This window comes from Sinocyclocheilus anshuiensis, unplaced genomic scaffold (genome assembly GCF_001515605.1).
Source record: "Sinocyclocheilus anshuiensis isolate Anshui unplaced genomic scaffold, SAMN03320099.WGS_v1.1 scaffold1719, whole genome shotgun sequence".
NCBI lineage: Eukaryota > Metazoa > Chordata > Actinopteri > Cypriniformes > Cyprinidae > Sinocyclocheilus > Sinocyclocheilus anshuiensis.
The window spans coordinates 681,998-706,293 of NW_015551147.1; the positions used below are offsets into that span (position 1 = coordinate 681,998).

At 36.0% G+C, this 24,296-nt stretch overlaps 2 protein-coding genes across 3 annotated transcripts in view; both read left to right on the forward strand.

Annotated features, from left to right (window-relative positions):
- Positions 1 to 5,036: 5,036 nt before the first annotated feature.
- Positions 5,037 to 7,418, forward strand: ube2d1a (ubiquitin-conjugating enzyme E2D 1a). Its single transcript, XM_016453450.1, has 7 exons — positions 5,037 to 5,122; positions 6,061 to 6,124; positions 6,214 to 6,245; positions 6,358 to 6,435; positions 6,520 to 6,625; positions 6,747 to 6,840; positions 7,077 to 7,418. The coding sequence occupies exons 1-7, from the start codon at positions 5,099 to 5,101 to the stop codon at positions 7,120 to 7,122; spliced, it is 444 nt and encodes a 147-aa protein (XP_016308936.1). The 5' UTR covers positions 5,037 to 5,098; the 3' UTR covers positions 7,123 to 7,418.
- Positions 7,419 to 9,808: 2,390 nt separating this feature from the next.
- bicc1a (BicC family RNA binding protein 1a) overlaps positions 9,809 to 24,296 on the forward strand; it is a 36,618-nt gene continuing 22,130 nt past the window's right edge. For both annotated transcript variants that reach the window (XM_016453469.1, XM_016453470.1), the window contains exons 1-2: positions 9,809 to 10,288; positions 19,426 to 19,472. In XM_016453469.1, the coding sequence (XP_016308955.1) occupies positions 10,102 to 10,288; positions 19,426 to 19,472 (234 nt within the window). In that variant the 5' untranslated portion in view covers positions 9,809 to 10,101. The remainder of the gene's footprint in view (positions 10,289 to 19,425; positions 19,473 to 24,296) is intronic.

Sequence of the window (24,296 nt, forward strand, 5' to 3'; positions counted from 1 at the left end):
ATTAATGTTTCTAAAATGCTTAATATGTCATTATAAAATGCATACATACATAAAGTATGACGTATCGTGTGTAATAAAAGCAAATTACCCCTTAAAAACTGTAAGGTGGCGCTACTCTGTTAAAAAAATGTAAGCTCCGCCCCTCACTTCCGGTTCTGTGGCTGCGGTTCTGTGGCTGTGGTTCTGAAACTGCTGGTGCTGCGGGTCTGCAGCTGGATACTATTGTAATTTTCTGCCTCCAGATAGGCTCCGCCCACAAAAAACACCACCCCTGTTTCGGATCTGTAAGACTATGGCACTCTCTAACGTCAATTTCGTTGAATAACAGTGCTTATCGCTGGGTGACAAGCTCTTGTAATATGCGTAGAACATTTTGAAAATGACATCTAATCAATATAATTTATAATCTTTTTAAACCTAACTATTTTGTACCGTATCCGTGAAATTCTCTAGCCAAAAAGGCTATCTCTCCTGGGTTTTCTGCAACCATGATGCGCGCGCATCCTGAATGTTTACAAACCAGTAATTGGTCTATAGTCTTTGATAATAAATTAGCATTTTAGCATTCCAAGAGATCTACAGAAAACAAAATAATAACAATTAAAAAAATAAAATAAAATCCCATTTCAACATCTGTTCTGGTTATAGGCTTAAAGGGTTAGTTCACCCAAAATGAAAATTCTGTCATTAATTACTCACCCTCATGTCGTTTCAAACCCGTAAAACCTTCGTTCATCTTCAGAACACAAATTAAGATATTTTTGGTGGAATCTGAGAGCTGTCTGACCCTACATAGACAGCAATACAACTGAAATGTTCCCAAGTCCAGAGACTAGCCAGGGAGATATGTAAAATAATCCATGTGACATCAGGGGTTCAACCTTAAAGGGGTCATATGATGCTTTTTTAAAGATCATTATTTTGTGTATTTGGTGTAACAGAATATGTTTACCCCTTTAATTTTACGAAGCTACGAGAATACTTTTTGGGCACAAAAGAAAAAAAAAAACGACTTTATTCAACAATTAGTCTCCTCCGCATCACCCTGTTGGTTTTTGTACATTTTGGAGAGTATCCGCTGTGTCAGCTGCGTCACACGGATATGCTGTTTTCGTTCAGATCAAATCACAACAGCGTAGGAAACAGATCTGGCATGAGGCAGCTGACACAGAACAGCATACGTTGTTTACGTCCAGCTGATACTGTCCAAAATGGCGCTACAGGGTGATGCGGAGGCGACGAATTGTTGAATAAAGTCGTTAATTTTTTTTTTGTGCACAAAAAGTATTCTTGTAGCTTCGTAAAATCCGGTTGAACCCCTGATGTCACATGGATTATTTTACCGATCTCCTTGCTACGTCTCTGGACTTGGGAACATTTCAGTTGTATTGCTGTCTATCAGTGGCGGCTGGTGAAAAAATGTTGAGGTGGGGCTGTGGCACATTGGCACATCAAACAATTACAGCAAGCATTGCAATATTTTTCACAGATGATTTTCTAATATATCACATCATACAAATATACATTTAAATAATTTATACAATTATTATTTTGTGTGTGTGGTTCAGGGAGGGCGGCGCCCTAGCGCCCTCTATTGGCCAGCCGCCACTGCTGTCTATGTAGGGTCAGACAGCTCTCATATTATCAAAAATATCTTAATTTGTGTTCCGAAGATGAACGAAGGTCTTACGGGTTTGAAACGACATGAGGGTGAGTAATTAATGACATAATTTTAATTTTTGGGTGAACTAACCCTTTAACCCCACACAGGAGATTTTCTGATGCTTCGGAGTCAAGTACCAGTTGTAAAAATTAGCCGTTTGTTGTACTTTCCATGTGTGCACGTGTGTGTGAGAGATTGGCAGAGACCAAAGCTGTGATGTTTATGATAATGATGAAGAGAAAATATTATGTCCACTGCCAGTGCTAATTTGTAAGTAGCTTAGCGGTGCAGAGAGCTCCAAACATGCAGATGTGCATTTGGCACACAGCACAACAGTCGTTTGGCAAGCCCTGTGGAATCACTGAACAAAGCTGATTTGGTTCAGCGTTTCCCTGATGAAGTTGACATGATGAAGCGAGACCAGTTGGCATTTTAATGCATAACTAAAGCACATGCTCTAACCATGTTGTAATGGTCGTGTTTTGGCTGCTAAACTTTCTCTAATGTCAGACAGAATCACCTGTGCATAGGCTAGGCTACTCACCTCAACTGGTAAACAAATACACTAAACCTCTATAGTAATATTGTTTTGTGTTTGCGATCAATGGGGTGACATATAATAGCCTATATATAACTTACTGTATATTTTTTTGGTGTCCTGAGTCAAAAAAGGTCATAAAAAAATGCACAATGTCTATAAAGATCTACAATGCAATAACAGGTGAACATGTTTTGATCGTGTAGTGCTTCCATCTAGTGGCCATATGAAAGAAGGCTGCAAGCTGCAATAAATGAAATAAATCAGACCTAAAACCCTTTGCTTCATAATCTGAGAATGTGTGTATACAATAAAATTCTAAATTATATTACATATAAATAATATAATAATATATAAACATAACATATGTAAAAACAATAATAGTATATCATATATAGCCTACTGTAATTACAAACATATAATATTAAATAAAAAAATGTAAATACATAATAAAAAAATTAAATTTGCTACTGAACCTATATAATATAATATAATATAATATAATATAATATAATATAATAATGAAAATATAACATTATCTTATTATGAATAATTTAACACAAACAAAAATGTTTAAAATTATCCTGACTCTTCCATACAACTGTGTGTGTATACAATATAATATTATAAGAATATAAATAGGCTATAATATAAAATAAAAAATATGGAACAATTAGCCTGTATGAATTATATGTATCACAAGAAAGTATCTTTGAACAGGCGTGATATGAAAGATATGGACACAAAACTACAAACAGGCAGATTATTTTCAGCAAGTAAACATGTAACTCACACACCACAGTGAAGTGGAGCCCACTGCAGATGATGCAGGCAGTAATTCTGTCTGATATGTTGTTTATTGGGATTAGCTCTAATTTGCGATTAGCACACAGAACATCTGCATCCTGCATCAAAAATGAATTACAGTAATCCCTCGCCACTTATCCACTAAACACTCTGCCCTTCCAGTCCCCTTCCCTTCCTGCTTAGTACATTTGGGGCTATATTTACATGTATATTTACATTCATTCAGGTTTGGCTCAGCAACCAAATCAGACATCAAGAGACTAGACGGTCAGGACTGCTGAGAGGATTATTGGTGCCCCCCTGCCCAGTCTCCAAGATCTTTACACCTCCAGAGTGAGGAAAAGGGCTGGTAAAATCACTCTCTGGACCCCTCACACCCAGCACACTTCCTCTTTGAACTGTTCCTTCTGGCCGGCACTACAAAGCACTGAGCACCAAAACTGCCAGACACAAGAACAGTGTTTTTCCCCCCCATATCCCACCTGAACAACACATAACGCACCTCAGTACTGTACATCTGTAAATAACTCATCAAAACTTATCTGTAAATAGCACATATACACATTCACAATTTTGTCTATTGACATTTTATTTTTCTCTATATTATCATTGTCAATTCTCTTTATTATTAGTGTTTTTATTACCTTAAATTATATGTATGTCTGCACTATGTTTGTACATTCTGTACTGGAAGCTCTTGACACCAAGACAGATTCCTTGTGTGTGTGTAAACACACTTGGCAAAAAACGTCTTTCTGATTTATAGTGTATTCATATACAGTATCTCACAGAAGTGAGTACACCCCTCACATTTTTGAACATATTTTATTATATCTTTTCATGTGACAACACTGAAGAAATGACACTTTGCTACAATGTAAAGTAGTGAGTGTACAGCTTGTATAACAGTGTAAATTTGCTGTCCCCTCAAAATAACTCAACACACAGCCATTAATGTCTAAACCGCTGGCCACAAAAGTGAGTACACCCCTAAGTGAAAATGTCCAAATTGGGCCCTACATGAAAAGATATAATAAAATATTTACAAAAATGTGAGGGGTGTACTCACTTCTGTGAGATACTGTATCATTCCATGGGAATATACATACACACACTTAGTGAAGGATTTTATGGATACTTCTTATTAGTTGCCAGGACTCCAGTTTCCAATAACCTTAGTCCTTTAAGATAAGGGCACGTCCACCTGAATTTCTTAATGAACAGAAGTGTCTGTCTGTGTGTGTTTTCTGTTTAGAAGAGCCTGAAACCATCGAACATTTATATTCTTTTCTTGTCCAGTCACATTGCAGTTCCGGCAAGATCTTTACTGCTAGCTAAATATTGATATTGATACTGATATTCTGTCACTAAATTTATTTTAGGTTTTGGTTTATGCAGATGGTCTTTCGAAAAAGATGTAATTGATGTTAAACATTATTATTACAATGGGTAAATATCATACACACAAAAGCAAGTGGAACGACAGTAAACCCTCTTTAAATCGTTTTAAAATTTAATGCAAAAATTACTTAGAATCTTTAAAACACTTGTCCAAAGATAATAAACCCCTTGGTGAATTGTACAAAACCATGTATGAGCCTCTTTCCTTTTAAAACTGGTAAGATTTTGTACCTACCTTTTTTTTTCTTCTTCTGGTAACCCCCTGAAATGTTTAAAGAATGTAATATATATATATGTATATGTGTAGATATAAATATGGACATTTATGTATGCCTAGAGATGTAATTATGAGAAAAGTGTGTATAGTTTCATATGCATATTATTGTTCCCCACTTGAGTTGCAATAAAAAAGAAGCGTCTGTGTGTAATCTAATCTCATACAAAAAAAAATTGAATTTATAATTCATAAATTATTATTTAAAGTCATAGTAATCCTAAATAAAATCTAAATAATTCGCATCATGAACCTCACAGATCGAACCGTCCCACACATTGCTTTATTTTGCTATTTGAGTACAGGTCTATGACGGGTTACAAGGACTTTTATTTTGAAATAATCTACCCCCATGTCCGCCCTTACATTGTTGTTCCCTTCACATCCTCAGGCGGAGAAAAGAAGCGGAGATCTGATGGCTTTGAAAAGGATCCAGAAGGTAATATTTTTTATTTCTAAACAGAATAAATGTCTTGAAAGTAGAATAGCATTACGGCGATCCAAAAGATCTACATATGGCTGATACAGTGAGCCATCTCTCGGTCCACATTACTATATAAAGTCGGAAGGTTAGAAGAATTTATTTTTCGGCCAGATGAAAAGAGCTTGATGTCGAGAACAAAGCGGACTGAAGTCTTACAGGGCATCAAAAATATTACATTATAATTGTAATAGTTATGCCATTGCATTGATTTAGATTGTCGACGAATGTTTTAGCAGCTGTAGTTAAAAAGGTTATCCTTCTTTAAACAGTAGGTTCTTTATAAAATAATTCACAATATGTACAATATATAATGTGAATGTCCCAAGAACATTGATTATAATATATATATATATATATATATATAGTGTGTGTGTGTGTATGTGTACGTGTATGTATGTATGTGTGTGTGTATGTGTACGTGTATATGTGTGTGTGTGTGTGTGTGTGTGTTATTAGATTTAAATGTAAAAAAAATATATATATATTTTCGTTAATTAAAATAAGGGTAGATATGAAATAAAAAACGTAATGTTGCCTAAATAAAATAAATATTCAAAGTAAATAAAATAAATAAGTAAAAAATATTTAAAAACAGAAATATTTAAAAACAGCAGCCAATAAAGATGACAAAAAGCATGTAACAATGATTACTAAACAGGTATAACTGGAAAATTTAAAAATGAAAATGAATAAACAATAAGCTATTAATAAATACTATAAAACACATTCTTTATGACAAAACCTTGCATTTATAAGTCACGGGTTTCAGCTCATGAATTTTTTATAAAATATAAAAACTTGATATATTGTTTTTTCACTCGGAATTGTCAGCAACATGCAAGTGTGTTTTTGAAGCATAGAAATTTACATGTGCATTTATACTGTATTTGTAGGAGCTACAGGACTTGCAACGGGATCCACCCTCGCAGTGCTCAGCTGGACCACTCGGAGAAGACTGTAAGTGTGTCTACTAACTGTGTACTTAATACTGACCTTTAATATTTTGACAGGATGGTTTACTCAACATATTATATTTACACTTTCAGTGTTTCACTGGCAGGCGACAATAATGGGCCCAGTAAGTACACATGAATAATTCCAGGTTAATTTTCTGAAATAAGTTATTGGCTCAGTAAAACAAAGGAACTGGCTCCTGTCATCCACAAACACTCTCTTTTTATCTCCCCTAGAGTGATAGTCCATATCAGGGAGGGGTTTTCTTCCTCACAATCCATTTCCCGACTGATTATCCCTTTAAACCACCAAAGGTGAGTGGAGAATTACATCTGTTCTTACCTTTTCCATAAATTATTTGTTATTATTATAGATATTTGACATCATGTTGCTGATAGGTTGCCTTCACAACAAAAATCTACCACCCGAATATCAACAGTAATGGAAGCATCTGTTTGGACATTCTGCGCTCCCAGTGGTCACCCGCCCTCACGGTATCCAAAGGTTAGAGAGCACAAATATGGTTTAGCATTATGGCACATGAAGTGACTTTTTAAAATTCAATATGGTACTTTTATAAACACCACTAAAATGATTCAGCTGTTTTCTATTGCTATTTTTTCAGTTTTATTATCCATATGCTCCCTCCTTTGTGACCCGAATCCAGATGACCCTTTAGTTCCAGATATTGCACACATCTACAAATCGGACAAAGATAAGTAAGTGACCTTATGTAAATGTCTCTCTTTCACTCTTTTATTTGTAAAATAGCTATATCTGTATGAACCTTCTTGTTCAGTCTGGTTTAATCAAAGCTGCATTTCCATATATTTTCTACATTCTCTTCTTTTATTACTATCAAGCAATATGTAAAATGTTTGAGAACCAAATGAATCTGAATCCTTCATCAAAAGTGCTATTCTTTTGAATGAAAGTGTCTATTCTTGTCTTTTAGGTATAACAAACTGGCAAGGGAATGGACTCAGAAGTATGCGATGTAACTGGATGGCAAGATTTTGAAATGGTTGCACATGGACACTATTACTGCACACGACTCTGCAACGCACCTGTACAGAGACAAGACGTTTACCAACAGATGAACCTCCCCCAACACAAACACACACACACACACACATATATACATATATACACGCACAACTTTACAGAAAAAAACTTGTTCAGGAGACTGAGTCACTTGTCCCTGTTCACAGAGGCATCCTGGAACAACCTGTCAGTTAACACATAACAAAAAATATTGTTTATTTTCCAATGGATTAGTTACATTATAGTAATTTTATTGTATAGAAATAAATACAATACTGGATAATTTTTATTGTTTTTGCATTAAAAGGTGTTATTATAAAATATGTGTCTCACTGCAGTTGTTTTATGATATTGTTTGAGAATTATATGTTTTCCATATCTGTGTGATTTTGGAATTAGTCGGCATTAGAGATGAAACTACTCGCTGTGCTCACATTTAACCCTTGTGCGCTCCTCATTTGGGAGTCACACTCATGGTCTTCGCGGTCAAAAGTGACTGGACACCTGAAATGTAACTTTTTTTTCTTCTTCAGTAAAATCAATCTAATATATTTTTGTTCAATAATATTTGTTTCTTTTGTAATTTGAGAGAATTTCATGGTACTAATGAATATTTATGCAATAATTATGATACATTTTTCTTATTGAAAATAGTACAAAAAATTTTTTTCTATATTTTTACAATTATTTTTCAATTAGTTCAGTATTTCAGATAAAAATAGAGACTGGGCCTTAAAATCCAATTTTTGAAGGCAGAATAGCACCTCCTGGTGAGAGCAAAAAAAGAAAAACCTGTAATTTCATAGTGTAACCACTAGATTCCTGTATAGGACTCTATAGAGAGGCTTGTGAATTCCCTATTTGTTTTTATACATAATTGATTACTTTTATTATGTTGTGGATTTAAATGTATATTAAGGCATTCTCAAAGACTACTTTTTTTTGAAGTGTAGGTTTTTGCATTATTATTATTACTACATTCAAACCTGAACACAGGAAGCATTTTGTTACACAAAACTTTAACATTCTATAAAAATGTAACAAAAATTAACAGGAATGCTTTATCAGAGCTTAATCCTTCTGGGTCTCATCTGATTTTAACCTCTTATTTCAGTCCTCTGACTCATTTTGGCTATATGGTTATAGCCATACCAATTCATTTAAGTGTGTATAATTCTGTATGTGTGTGTCTGTGAGTGTGTGTGTGTGTGTGTGTGTGTGTGTGTGTGTGTGTGAGTGAGTGGATGTATCCGTTTTACACTCTTGATGTTTTAGAGTGTAACCCCTTCCTTGCTGTCCACTTTTTTTACTGCATTGTAGTTGAATTATTGATTTTGTTTTACATAGTTGCAGTCACACCAATTCATAGGTGTGTGTGTGTGTACAAGTGCGTGTCCGCGCGTGTGTGAGTTGGTGTGTTGATTTTGCACTATAGATGTTTTAGAGTTTCACCCCTTCATTGCTGTGCAATTTTTGTCTGCATTGTGGGGGATTTGTAGATTGTACACATACAAATTTTCTGTATTTTCGATCCCCCCCTTCACATTAATTTCCTATGGTCGGTCATTTTTGACCGAAGACCATGAGTGTGACTATTTTTTTTACGACCATTTAGCTTTTTCGAATAATGCCCTCAATTGTTTTGTTGTGTTCACATACCAAGTGTCATAAAAGTCACCAAGTTTCGTACCATTCTGGTGACGCTACGATGCTACAAGTGTTAATTCTGCGTCGTAGCGTTGTGCCACTAGATGGCGATATTCATCCGTTTTATCCCCACCATAAGGTTTTTAGTACTTGTACTCAACACTGGCATTTAATGCTTTGACAGGACGGTCTGCTCAGTATATTATATTTGCACTTTTAAGTGTTTCACTGGCAAGCGACAATAATGGGCAAAGTAAGTACACATGAATAATTCCAGGTTGATGTTTACTTTATTAAATTAGTTATTGGCTCAATAAGACAAAGGAATTAGCTTCTGTTATACACAAATTCTCTCTTCCCATCTCCCCCCAACTTCAGTAAGGTCAGTAAAATTAAATATTTGGTTTAAAATACACGTGAAAATTTCCTACAAATGTAAACATCTTTGTCCATGTTCATACATTTGAAAATAACTTGTTTTTGACAAAAAGGTTGATTTGTTGACTAAAAATGTCAAGTAATGTCCTTATGAAATAAACTGTTTATCTTACAGAAAATATCCTAAAAATACAAAGAAATTTAAGTTAATTATTAAGTGAATTACCTTTTCTTAGAGTTTGCTCCATTTAATACGAATAAAATTAGATTTTAAGAAAAAGGTTTTGCTGAATCTATCTATCTATCTATCTGTATGTAGGCCTATGTATGTATTTATGTATGTATGCATGCATGTTTTCCTAGAGAGTTGCAGTAACTGGACATTTTTAACTGTAAAGTCAAAAAGTCACGTTTTGTTAAATAAATAAATAAATACATTTAAATAAAAGACTTTTAATTCCGGAGTTGAAAACGTGCATCATAGAAACAAAGAAAATGTGCATGCAAGTCGTTTTGTAAGTAACTTAACGTCATTTCAAAGTGTTTTATTTTGCGCGCGTGCAGGGTAAACTGGATATGATGATGAGAAAGTTTTGGGAGGAGAGTGGGCGGTGATCCTCCTGACACGTGAATGCTCCCGCAAGACCATAATCCGTCCATGCATCCATGTCCTCCAACTATAGTGTGTTCTGGTCCTGGAGCCAGAGGAAAAGTGGAGGGGTGAGGAATCTAGGGGCAGATTGATTTTCTCGGGGGCAGTAACTGTCCAGAGTGGCTTTAAGGGACTTCAAAGGCAGGATTGGAAAAACTTGCCTGGAAATCGGAATGTTTTTCTCCTAATGTTGACTTGCCGTTTGCCTCTTTCACATATAAACCCCGTTTAGTAAGTTTGAAACAACTTAAGACGCAAAATGGCTGAGCCGCTGAGTTTCATGCATCATGATCAGGGCTCCAGCAGCGAGCGGAGTGACGACTCACCGTCTGCCGTGTCTGAGGATGACTCTAGCGGCCACTGCGTCCACATCTCCCCGCCTGACCCAGACTGGACCGAGGAAAGGTTTCGAGTTGACCGCAAGAAACTAGAAACTATGTTACTGGGTATGTTAACATCTTCTTAAACATTTTCATAAAGAACTGGGAACACAATTTGATATCTTGAAAATACTTTTAGCTAACCTCGCAGTATTGCTTGGCGTCGAGAAGCATAAATAGTTCTGTCTAAAAATATCACAATGTTTCCTCGAAGTCCATCTTGAAAGAGATGTGTTGAGGACACTGCTTAGGACATGAAAACCAGCACTGGGATGTTATTTAGTAGCCAAGTTCTTCAGACATTCACATGAACTAGCAACAATTTTGGGTAACTTTACACTGAATCTAATAATAAGTTTAGGATGATGCATTGACTCTGTATATTAAATATTTAAGATTCTTATGTTCATTTAGTACAAATATGTGGATGTTAAACGTTCATAACACACCATAGTTAAGAAAGAAGTTTATTATTGGAGTGTCATAAAAGTTTTACATTAATACTTGCCAAATTCCAATAATTTCAATGCATTCAGCAGGATCACAATAAAATGTCAGATGTAAGTTATGAATATGAGATCAATGTTACTGATCCATCAAAAAAATCAATATTACTGATCCATCAAAAGCATCACTGTCACAGTTACACACATACTGGTTTCACTATACCAGTGAGAAAATCCCATAGATGCTGTGGTTTTTATACAGAGGTGATCAAGTTTGCTCTACCTTAAATTTAAAGGGATAGTTCACGCAAAAATTAAAAAAATTCTGGCATCATTTACTCATCCTCACCTCATACCAGAACTGTATTAATTTCTCCTGTGAAACACAAAATATATTTAAAAAAAACCGAACAGCTTTGGTTACTGTTGACTTACATTGTATGAAAAAAAAAAACAGAGACATTTCTTAAAATATGTTCTTTTATGTTCCACATAAAAAAAGTCATACAGGTTTGGAATGACATGAGGGTGAATAAATGAAGACTTTTCATTTTTGGTTGATCTGTCCCTCATAAAAACCTGTTTATTTCTTTAGATTTTGAAGCAATCACTATATTTCACTATATTTGTAAGACTATTTTAAAATATTTGGGCCACACACTATAGCCAAACTTGTGCATTCATACAAACACAGACTTTTGAATTTATACTAGTGAGGAACTCTCATAGACACAGTGTTTTTTCATACTAGGATAATGATATTTACTATTCTAACCCTAAACCAAACCTTCATGCAAACCTTTTGACATTACATTTGTAAAATATAATTTAGCTGATGTATGAGCATTTCAAATCATAAGGACCACTTCACAAGTCGGCTTTCACCATGTTTAACTAAATTTGTGAGGGCATTTTCACAAATTTGGCCCTCACAAGTGCAGCCAAACCTGTACACAAACACACACAAACATTTTTCAAGCAACATCATCTGGTTAAAGCTTATAATTCAACACTTGCATCATATTTACAGTCAGTCTGTCAGCAATGGACAGTTTACTTTACTGCAGAATAATGTTCAGTTCGTTTTGTTTTTCTTTTGTTGTAACTTCAGCAGAGGAGATTTTTAAACAAGTTTATGTATTACAAGTTGAGGTCAGTGGTTTGGTATTGGCATATTCTAAACATGTACAAAATGTTTGGTCTTTTATAGCAGGCCCTCTAGTTTACAAAGTCTCTGCCTTTGTTACCATACCTTCAAAGCAACCAAACTCAAGATAGTTATATAGACATAAATGGTATATACATGTATATGCATTCCTTTGTGAGTATTTTATTGAATAAATAAATGGACAGAGTTTTCATTTTTGGATAAACTATCACTCACAAAAACTGTTTATGTCTGTAGATTCGAAGTAAAACAACCACTTAAAATGCCCTCACGAGTCAAAAATTTCACTGTATTTGTGCAAATATTTCCAAATCTTTCATCACAGGTATATCCAAACCTGTACATTAATACAAACACCAACTTTTGAAGTTATGTAAGTAAGGACGTGTCATAAACGCAGTGTTTTTTTGTACTAGATAATGATATCTATTATATTCTAGTATTTTGTTGCATTTTACATAGATATGCATTGTAAACATTTTAAAAACTGAGACCCTCAGTCCCCTTCCACCACCTTTGTCTTCATGTGTGCGATTGCATGAGTGAATGCTTCCTTGATATTTGGACCCCAAGGTCAAAGGTCAGTTCAGCATGAGAGAGCTTAAGAGCACCAGGAAAACTCCCATAACCAGGCTACCACATTTTCAAGACGAAGACAACACCTTTCACATCACACACACTCATATACTTACTCTACAATCATTGTTGTAGTGATGTGGGCATTTTTTCCCACACCTATGATTCAGTGACTCGTAATCATCTCTTTGCTCCGGATGACGTGCAACATCTGGAGGTGTTCTGAACTGTTGTTTCGATTGGTTGGATGCAGCAGTAGGCGTGATCATAAATCCAGCGACGTGTGTTTTTTGTGTGAAGGTTTATTGTGTGGCACAATTTTGCTCCCCTTTTCCAGGAAATGGGAGAGAGAGCGAGAGAAACGAGACCGTGAGAGTTACAATTAAAATCATTTTTTAAAAATAACTTTGAAGAACGTGGTGAGGGAGAGACAGAGGGTAGACCCACTCTTGTACTTTTCCCCTTCGGCCAGACCACGACTAAATCAGCTCATTTTTATAGGCTTATTCAGAAAGACTAATGGAGAAAAGTGGATCACCTATGATTCATGTTCACGTAAGGGAATCTGAGTGGCTTTAGGGTTTCATTGGAAAGCACAAAAGTGCTCATACTTTTACATAGAAGTAATTACTAAAACAAGTGACGATTTGGAGGGAAAGGCTTGCAGACACACTGTAATACTGCATTGTCTCTCTTGCACTATCTGTCTCTTTCACTAACTTTTATGGGAATAGTTTGTATATTAGGATTCAGTTTTTTCTTTACCCCAATGGCTGTTACATCAGATGTCTGGTTTTGATTAAAAACAAAGGAATGTGTGCTGGCCTGACCTTATATTCCGTGCGATAAGGAATTCTAAAAAGAATGCGGTATTTGTTTAGCAGAGTTTATTCCGGCACTTTATGGAAATCATATGTCCTCCCAGTGGCTTTTTGATCAAGATGTGTGTTTTTGTAGGTTTTTCTCTGTTGCAGCAGGATGTGAAACTACATATTAAAGTGCCCCTATTATGCCATTTTTAAAGGGGTCATATGATGCAATTTTAAAGATCATTATTTTGTGTATTTGGTGTAACAGAATATGTTGACATGCTTTAATGTTCAAAAAACACATTGTTTTTCAAATACTGTACATTATTGTAGGTCCTCTATGCCCCGCCTCTCTCAAACACGTCGTTTTCAACAAAGCCCCTTCCTTTGACAAGCGCAGTCTGCTCTGATTGGCCAGCTGACCCAGTGCATTGTGATTGGCCGAACACCACAAGCACGCGTCGGAAATGTAACGCCCCTTACCATAATCGCGAGCTTCAGCTTTCAAAGTAAATATCAAGACAGTTAATAATGTCGTTAATTTTACCATCAGTTCAAGCCGGCAAGTTGGCAACGTAGAACGTGGGCAGACATTATGCAAATGTATTACTTCGTGATGTAGAGCCGTAACAGAATAAGAGTCGAATTCCTGGCGACTCGTTTAGGCGATTGCGAGCCGACTTTTTTAAAAATAAGACAATAACTTTATTTATCGTGCACTGTCGGCTTCACAACTTTGCAGATAGTTTATGTTCACATACAGCTACATGACACACTGCATGAAAGGTAATATTTCGAAAAGGCATAATAGGGGCACTTTAAGATCTAAATTTCAGTACATCTCAACCCTGCTAGTTAAAGGAATAGTTCACCCCCACCCCAAATCTAAAATTTACTCACCCTCAGGCCATCCAAGATGAAGATGAGTTTGTTTCTTCACAGTTTTACAGAAATTTTACATCACTTGCTCACTGATGGTTCCTCTGCAGTGAATGGGTTCCATCAGAATGAGAGTCCAAACAGCTGATAAAATCATCACAATAATCATCACAACAATTATTGTGTTGTGAAGCGAAAAAACCTGCGTATTTGTAAGAAACAAGTCCATCATTAAGACATTTTTTTATCTTCAAACTGTTGATTCTGGCTAAATTGCTATTGCTTTCTCCAGTAAAAAGTTGTTTCATCTGAATCAGGGGAGAAATATGCACAGATCAAGCACTGTTTACAAGCAAAAACAATCCAAAACAGTTGTAAACAAATGTGTTGGTGGATTTTAATGTGAGAGGACAACAGAAGCTAGACTCTTTCACCAGAGGAAATGTTATTATTGATTACGGACTCTTATTTTGTCCAGAAGTCACAGTTTAATGTTAAAACACCTTAACGATGGATTTGTTTCTTATAAACACACAGCTTTTCACTTCACAAGACATTAATGGATGGACTGGAGTTGTGTGGATTATTTGTGGAGTATTGTGATGTTTTTATTAGCTGTTTGGACTTTCATTCTGATGGCACCCATTCACTGCAGAGGATCTTCTGGTGAGCAAGTGATGTAATGATAAATTTCTCCAAATCTGTTACAATTATGGACATAAACTCCTCTACAACTTGGATGACCTGAGGATGAGTAATTTTTCCACTTAATCCTGTTTTTTGTGTGTGAACGCGTGTGTGGATCAGACTTGTACCACCAAATTGTGCTGTGTGTTTTATTAATTATCTTATGCGTGCAGAGTGTTTTCTGACGTGGGTTTTATTTATTGAGTCTAATTTAGTCTGGTTGCATGTTCACTGCATGATTCTTAACGTGCTGCATGTGTCTGGGTTGGTGAGTGAAGCAACAGGAAGTGCGTTGTGTTTTGGGAATGTGCTCATGGCTCAGCACACTGTTGCCAGGGAAACACAGGTCTTTTGCCTTGGATTTAGATTTTTTATGTGCATACATGTACAGTTTGAATATTAAAGGCACACGTGTGTCTTAATTTAGAAATTTAAGCAATAAATAATTATATCAGATATTGATGTTTATTTATGAATTATAAATCACACGTAGTATTAAAATAAATTTTGAAGTAGTGTTGTCTTGGTAACAAGAGTTTTATGGTTTGACAGATGCAACAACAGTATGCTGATTTTTTTTTTCATTTTATATTGTTTTATTCATTTTTGGCAGTTTCAACTGGCAGGCCATTTTTGCTAGTGCTATAAATTCCTACACTGCCAATATTGGTGCAGTTTTCTTCCAAGTAGACTTCTGTTTGTATGTTTACAAATATAAATCTATGTCTTGGGTTTAATACATCAGGTTTTACGTTGTTTTTTTATGAAATGCTTCAGACTTGGGTAATACATCTTAAAGAACTGATCTATTGGATTACTAAGATGAGTGTTTGGCAGAAATGCTCCAAATGTTGGGAGAGTTTTAGTTTGGCTGAAAACTCATCTGTGTTCATAACCTGTCAGACAGGGATAAAGTTCCTTATCGTCATGGAGAGATGAGATGTTCACATTATTTAATTCACATTACAGACAAATCCTTTTCACTCAGTACCAATACCAGAGGTATTGAGTGTGTTTTCAGCACATCTGTATTTTATAATCCCAAATAGTTCTGCAGTTCATATTGCCTGATTATTGCCCTATTTTTCCATCGTATGTTAAATAGTTTCACAGACTTGTGCCGACCTTTTAGTGGTGGTAAGCATTGTTTCTGAGAGGCATTCGGGCCTAAGTGTTAGTTTCCCATGACCAGATGTTTCACTTGAGCTTTATATTTTGAGTTTCCTTTCATACAGACTGCTTGCTTTCAGAAGTTGCAAAAGAAAATGTTACAGGAGATTGTACAACCAGTCTGCAATAGATGTGTCAGCGGCATGTGTGTGTATTCTCAAGTTATGACATTGCACATAAACTGTCTGAGAAGATAAAACCTCTGAATCATTTGCACAAGTGGCTGAGTACTTTAGTTTGGGCATTGACTGGGTCGTGCTTATATGTAGTGTGATTTATGGTTCCTGTCGTAAGAGCTTGATGTAACCAATCAGATTACACTACCATGAACTACCAAAAGTTTGGGTAAGATTTTTGAAAGTCTCTTCTGCTCATCAAGGCTGCATTTATATGTTGAGAAATACAATAAAAGAAGAATATACTGTGAAAAGTTATTACAATTTAAAATAACTGATTTTAATTTGCATATATTTTGAAATGCAATTTATTCCAGTGATTATTCCAAACCTGCATAGCAGCTGTTACTTTTTCAGTTTAACATGATACTTCAGAAATCATTCTAATATGCTGATTTGGTGATGAAGGATTTTTTTTTTTTAAGTCAATGTTAAAAACATTTGTGTTTTTGTGGAAGCCATGAATACCTTTTTAAAGATTATTTGATAAATATAAAATTTCAAAAGAGCGGCATTTTTGTAAAATTATACGTCTTTACAGTATAATTTACTTACTGAACAAAATTATTAATTTCTGCCAAAAGAAAAAATCTTACTGACCCCAAACATTTGAACTGTAATGTAGGTTGTGACATCACTTCAGAACAGATGGCTTCAAATCTTAATTGTGAAGAATAAGATTTGAATCCAGATGCTGGTCATGGGTAAGTTTCTCTGATGTCTCGCCCACTCACTGAGCTCTGGAGTTGAAGGAAAGTTCCAGGATTATCCAGGAGAAATGCACTCAAATTATACAGTTTTGTTCTTACACTCGCTTATTCATCACATTCCTAATACACACATATCAGTTTACAGGAGCTGTGCTATAATCAAACACTACTCTGGACGTGTGTGTGAAGCTGTATCTTTCAGAAACTCAAAAGCTGTGGAGTTTTTCTGACCCACGTCCTAAATAGAGCACAGGAAAGGCCTGAAATCCACACACACACACACACACACACACACACACACACACACACACACTGCATTTAACATTCTGTCTGGTTTGAGGCTTGCTATTTTCATATTTGTCTGAGCCTGAGTATGTACGTGTTTTCCGTTGGATGTGTTTCAGTTGTTTTTGTGAGTATGAGAAAAAGAGGATCAAGAGTGTTTTGAAGTAACATTTTTGAAGTTAACATGGAATTATAAGGATTTATGTGCTAGTGTGTGAGTAGTGGGGACAGGTTTAGTTCAGAGGTGTTAATCTGTTGCATGCTGTACTCATTACAGATGAATGACCACATGTGTATCCGTGCTACAGAGATGCGACATCATCCAAACATCTCACGAAACTGTTGATTCAATTTACAGCATCTGATAGGAGAGATGTGAAGTGAGCTTTCACTGATTTCACAACTTCAGAGAGTGAACTCAGTCTTCCTCTGTCCTCACTTCACCCAAAATCAGACTTGTGTGAGCTACAGTGTTGTGAATGGCGCTTTTAAAGTTTTAAAGTGTGATTGATTGTGATTTAAAGTGTGAAGTGGTTTTCTGACTAAAAATCTCTATCTATCTATCTATCTATCTATCTATCTATCTATCTATCTATTGCGATTTTCATTGTTAAATAACAAAATCATAGAAATACATATTAAACTGTACAGACATGTCTCAGATTTTAGTATAACGGTTGCAAAAATTGCAAACATAAAAAAAGGTCTGTTTTAAGAATTTTAGTTATTTATTTATTTGTAACACTATTTGTGCATGTTACCTTGAAAATGACTTGTTTATTAAAACCGGGTACAATCAAAGTGTTTCTGCTTAAAATTAAGTGGAATCAATAAATGAAGGTATTTTAATGGATTTTGTTTTGGGAACGCAAAGATTGAAAACACTTCTCTGTCTCTCACTGTTGTTTTCATCCCTCTCTCTCCACCACATGCCAGGAACTGTTGAGAAATTGTGAGGATACCATTTCTTTTTTTCCCCAAATAAATCTGTAAATTTCATCATTGCCATCTAAATTCCTGCATTGCTCCATTGACTAGTCTGTGCAATGATGTGAGGTGAAGGAGGGTTCAAATCAAACCAAACTTTGGTGTAATGAGATGGGCACTTCTTGTAATTGTAGCTCTTCCTCTCCTTGTTTGGATCTGGAATGTAGTGAATTTCATGGAGAGATGGGTGGATGTGCTTTTTTGTGATTTTAGGGTCATTAAGAGGTTTAGATGACAAGATTGTCCCATTTCCAAACCGTTTATTTCCTCCCATTTTGGGGTTTGTTGTTCTGACCTCTCTATGAAATCCATATTTCAACTTTAAAAGTAAAGCAGGAGCAGGAGTGCAGGAGAGGGCTTGGCGCTATTAGATGAATCGCCCTCTATGTAGACACATATGTTGCGAGTAGGGGTGTGCGATATTGACAAAAAATGATATCTCAATATTTTATGGGATTTTATCGATAACGATAATTAGATGATATTTTGCTGAGTGCGTTATTGTGCTGGTACCTTAAGGACTGCCGAATTACGATATTATCGCAGACGATATATATCGCACACCCCTAGTTGCGAGAATGTTTCATTTTGTGATAGGACAATCTCAACCAAACATCTGGAGACCCAGCGTCCCACCAAAGCAAACAAATTCTCAGATTTTCCTGTGAACCCAATGTTTTCATCGCACCTGACTTGGAGTCTTTGCACGTTTTCCTTTTTCAACATCACACTTTAATTACATATTTGAGTGATCTGAAGTCTGATAATAGCTGGAAAAATGATGTAGATCATTGTACTAGTTTAAATTGACTTTTTCTAATGTCAAAGAGCAGTTTTGACACATGCTGTACATGTATAAGCCATATGCAAGGCAAGCATCTTACCCTGTGTGGGATTCTATGAGTGTGTTTATTAAGATTTATGAACTGTTTTTTTTGTCATCTATAACTAAGTGCATGAGTCTGAGCTTGCATACAGCTGCTTGCGTGTGTAATAGACAAGCATGTGCGTGACATATGAAATACATTTAGTTTCAGCAGGTTGTGAGAATGCTGCCTGATTCTTATATGTGTGTGTTTTGTGGTTGTCTTTAAATACATCTTGAATATGTGAGTCTGGCATTAAATCTTTAATATTGTCCCTGACAGCAACCTTAAAATGTTATTAATTCAAATAAAGCATGGCTTCTCATACCTTATTGCTTAAATATCGTTTAGGAAGTTAAACATTTTAGTGAACAGAAATAATTGTAAAATAAAAGTGTCTCTTGCTAATGGTAATGTAAATGTCTCTCTCTTTTTCTCACATAGCGGCCAGTGAGGGGAGGATAAATGGAGGAGAGGATTTTTTTCAGAAGGTAAGAATTTATTTACTTTATATATTTATTTATTTGTTGACTTTGGGGTCAGTAAGATTTCACTTTTTAAAAGAAATTAATACTTTTATTAGCAATCATTTTATTAAAATATTTAAAATATTTTATTTAAAAGTGACAGTGAAGACATCTATAAACTGTGACACTGAAGACTGGAGTATAATTTAGCTTTGCCAGAAATAAATTACATTTATAAACAAATTACATTTGAAAATATGTTATAATAGAAAACAGTTATTTTAAATTGTAATAATATTTCACTGTATTAATGTTGTTTTTACTTGATTTTTTTGATCAAATAAATGCAGTCTTGGTGAGCGTAAGAGACATCTTTCAAACACATTTGAAAATCTTACTAACCTTAAAATTATATACAGTAGTTTTTAATGTTGTGATGTTCCACTTTACCTGTGTATATACAGTGGGTACGGAAAGTATTCAGACCCCCTTAAATTTTTCACTCTTTGTTATATTGCTGTTTGGTGCGCCAGCACTTTAAGCTTCACTGTATTATGTTTAAATGATTAGAACTTGATTGTTATGAGCAATTTTAGCATTAGTTTCAAAGCAGGATGGAAGTAGATCTCCCATCTCCAGCATCACACACTATAGCTATTGAACACACAAACTCTATCACAACTATCATCCATATTCCAGTAGCATGCTGGTCTTTCCAGCGTTTTGTGTGTGTGTGTGTGTGAGAGTTTGTGGTGAGGCTTCTTCAAACACAGTAAATCTGACCAAAGATGCTCAATGGAGGAGCCAATTCAGAAGTTTGATTGATTTGATCCAAACAATTATCCCTGCTTAGGTTTCTAATAAACAGAGATAACAAGGGCCAATGAAATTGTCAAAATATTCTTGGTTTGGCTCAGATGATTGTGGTTTGTGTATAGTCTATGAACAGCGCTTCTCTAGTTGCAGTATTGATATGATCACTGTTTTCTGTCCTCACTTGCACTATTGCTGTCTTTCCATGGTTGATCCAGAAGGCATTTGTGGTTATCTTTTTTAGTGAATGCCAGTTCTCAGGCAGTTCACAGTGGTACATTTAGACATTTTTATTTATCTCAATATATTTTCTTGTATTCATCTTTGTTAGAGATTAAAGGGGTCATATGATGCTGCTAAAAAGAACATTATTTGGTGTAATGAAATGTGTTTATGCGGTTGCAGTAGTCAGTTAGTAAAGAGAGTTCAGTCTTTGTGAGTTTGCATTTCCAAGTACTGAGCAGTTGATCTATGACCCTAATGGATCTAACTCCCACATGAGAGGCTAGACTTGCAGCATTGAGAAAATTGGGTCCACATAAATTGACCACATGTCCCAGTGTGACAGTCCCAGCTGAAACGAACAACTGCATCATGAAATGTCCTGTTGTATCCTCTACATTAAAACGTGTCCCATGCACTACAGGCTCTTTCAACAGCCATAATAGAGATTCACTGTCCGTTGATCTCTGCTTATGAAACATCCCCCAAATAGTAAAAAGTCCTTGATAGAACTTTGGGAGGTTATTCAGTTTATGAGTACTTAGGTCCATTAAAAACAAGGACTCCGCAAGACCCAAATTCCCACCTCTGGACAAAATAGTTCTGGCTAGAGGTCTCCAGACAAGGTCTTTGGGTCCAACCAGGAACCTTTGAATAAACTGGAGCCGGAAAGCAGCACCTCTACTGGCAAGATGAATGAGTCCTTGGCCTCCTTCTTCTTTCGGTAAGAACAAAACGCTTTGTGGGACCCAATGCATTCGGTCCCAGAAGAAGTCCACTAAAATTGCTTGTATCATAGCTAGCAATTGTGTTGGAGGATCTATACACATTAATTGGTGCCATAACATAGAAGAAACCAAATTGTTAATTACTAGTGTTCGACCTCTAAAAGACATATGTGGAAGAATCCATTTCCACTTTTTTTAAACGTCCCTCAACTTTCTCTAAGGCATTTTCCCAGTTCTTACACATTAAAGTATCATCACCAAGATAAACCCCAAGATACTTAAAACCCCCCTTACTCCAGGTTAACCCACCAGGTAAAACGAAATTCCGTCTTAATTTTTCACTGATTGTTATGGCTTTACTTTTTTCCCAGTTAAGTTTAGCAGAAGATAAAACACTAAAAACATTAATATTTTTAACAAGAGTGTCAATATATTTTTGTTTGTTAACAATGACAACAACGTCATCAGCATAAGCAGATAACTTAAAACTTGTTTCACAACCAGGAAGAGACACACCAGAAAGAGATCGCCTTAAATTATGTAAAAGAGGCTCTATTGCCAAAGAATACAACATACCGGATAGTGAACAACCTTGTCTTATTCCCCTCTGAACCTTGAAAGGAGCACTTAAACCACCGTTGACCTTCAATATACTCTCAATATCATTGTACAAGACTCGAATCATATTTATAAAACTAGAACTAAAACCAAAAGCATCTAATGTTTGCCACAAATATTGATGCTCAACTCTATCGAAAGCCTTTTCCTGGTCTAGTGAAATTAAAACATTTTCGCAGCCCAATGACTTGGAAAGATCGAAGAAATCACGAATTAAAAAAATATGATCAGATATTAACCTATTTGGAATGCAGTATGTCTGATCAACATGAATGATATGCTCCATCACTTTTCTCAGCCTCAAAGCCAACACCTTGATTTCCTAACTTTAAACAAATTAAAAAGATAAATTCTTTTCACATCCTTCTCTGGCACCATTAATGTTTAAGGAACCCAGCTTTATGTCACACATGACAAAAATAGGACTAAACAAGACAATAAAATAAACCCCAAAAAAAGAAAAGACAAAACAACAACCACTTAAACATCATTTGCTATTTGTGTTTTAACTTTCACCATCAACTTCTTAAGACAAAATATTTCCTGATCAGTAAAGGTTGTGGTAGGTTCTGTATTTTTCATGAAAAACCTAGCTGAGCTAAGAAACAACTTCAAATCTGGAAAGAATTCATCAACTTTGACAGATCTCATTCCTTTTGTTTTTTGCAAAAGGTCTGAATTTTGGTAAAAGAGTAAACACTTTCTGCATCCACTTGTGTGTCTCCACATTCACTTTCACCCTCCTGTGTACTTGACAAGTTTTCTTGTGACTGGGATGAGCAAACCGTTGGGTGCATTTTTGTCACTTTTGTGACTTGTTCAGTGTTTGATTTGTTTTCTGGGCTCTTCCTCTTGTTTGACACTTTAGAAAAATCATCATCCATCAAAACATCTTCCTCATTGAACAACACTGACTCCACTACTCTAGTTGCTATGTGACCAACATTTAAATCTCCTTCTGAGATATTTTGCACTTTTTGATCACTCTGTTTATTATCTGAATCATCCACCACCTCATCTCCCGAACCACTATCAGCTTGATCATCTGCCTGTGAGACCTGCATAATAATCTCTCGCGGCTCAACCGGTGCAGCGGCTCCGCCATCAGACCTAGCGGGCGGCGTTTCCAGTACCGACTTGGTACCGAAATACCGGGTCTTTTGACAACACTACATACCATATTATGGATCAGTTAATATACTACAGAGTTTGTAATGGATTTGTTTTATTTTTTTGCAGTGTATTGTGTACACCAGTCAAAGTGAAGGCTTTCCCAGCCCTTTCTTCTTCCCTTGTTCCGTTTCCCTCCTTTTCTCCTCCTCACAGCTCTTTTCTTTGCTCGTTCTTCTGAGTGCTCCTCAGCTGAATCAACAAAGGAAACAGGAAGCAGATCTCAATACACACGCTCTTGCACATCCACTCTCTCTTGCACATCATTTGTCAAATATAAACACTCTGTTCTCCATCACGGTGCCCATTTTTAATGACTTAAAGAAGATCACAGTTTGTGTGACTTCGGTACTTTGAAGTCACTGCCGTTTGAAACTTTCTCTCCTTTTAGCGGTGAGTGTATACATTCCTGTGACAGGATGATATTGGGTGTGGGGGAAAAGAAAAGGACATTTTCAAACGTATAGTTAACCCAATTTTTCTGAAATCGTCTGACCCATTTGAGAGGTATGTGCTGGTCCGTCACAAAAATTAACCGCAAACCCTAAAACTGCTGTGTGGTCTGTCAGAAATCTCCCTCATCTGCAGATTGGAGCCAAAGAAAGCAGTCAAGAGAGAAAGTGAGAGCAGGTCGGGAATAAAGCCTGCTCCTATAGAACGCACAGCAGCGTGGCAGCACAACGCAGACACACAGAATGGAAATGGGAACTGGCGCTCTGCCTGTACGAACTTTAAGCACCGTTCACCTTTTAATTCCATCTGAAATGTTCGGGGTTCCTTCAGGCATGTTTGATTGTGCCTTCGCTTGGTTCAAGGTCATCAGCGTAGAGTGATCTTGACGTTGTTGCGTTGCTTAACGGAAACACCATATTTAAACTTAACTGAAGAGAATGTAGCAAATATTACAGAATGACTTTTCCCATTGCCGCAATAATAAAAGTTACTTTGTGTTTAGCTTACAAGTGTCTTGTTTCTAGTGTGTGCCAAGTGACTGATGTTTTGTGCAATAGATTGCAATACAGAGGATTTAAAAATAAAGATTTTTTGTTAAAATAAATCTTGTTTTGCCATCACAGGAATAAATTATATTTTAAAATATAATAGAATATAAAACTGTTGTTTTAATTGTAATAATATTACTGTTTAGAGAGAGTCGGACTTGTAACCCGAAGGTCGTGGGTTCGAGTCTCAGGTCCGGCAGGGATTGTAGGTGGGGGGAGTGAATGCCCAGTGCTCTCTCCACCTTCAGTACCATGACTGAGGTGACAATACATGACCCTTGAGCAAGGCACCCAAC

Bases quoted from the DNA above. Each gene is read 5' to 3' on its own strand.
- ube2d1a (XM_016453450.1), top strand. From the start codon at position 5,099: ATGGCTTTGAAAAGGATCCAGAAG. The intron at 5,123-6,060 runs GTAATATTTTTT...CTGTATTTGTAG, and splicing joins CTTTGAAAAGGATCCAGAAG to GAGCTACAGGACTTGCAACG. The intron at 6,125-6,213 runs GTAAGTGTGTCT...TTACACTTTCAG, and splicing joins TGGACCACTCGGAGAAGACT to TGTTTCACTGGCAGGCGACA.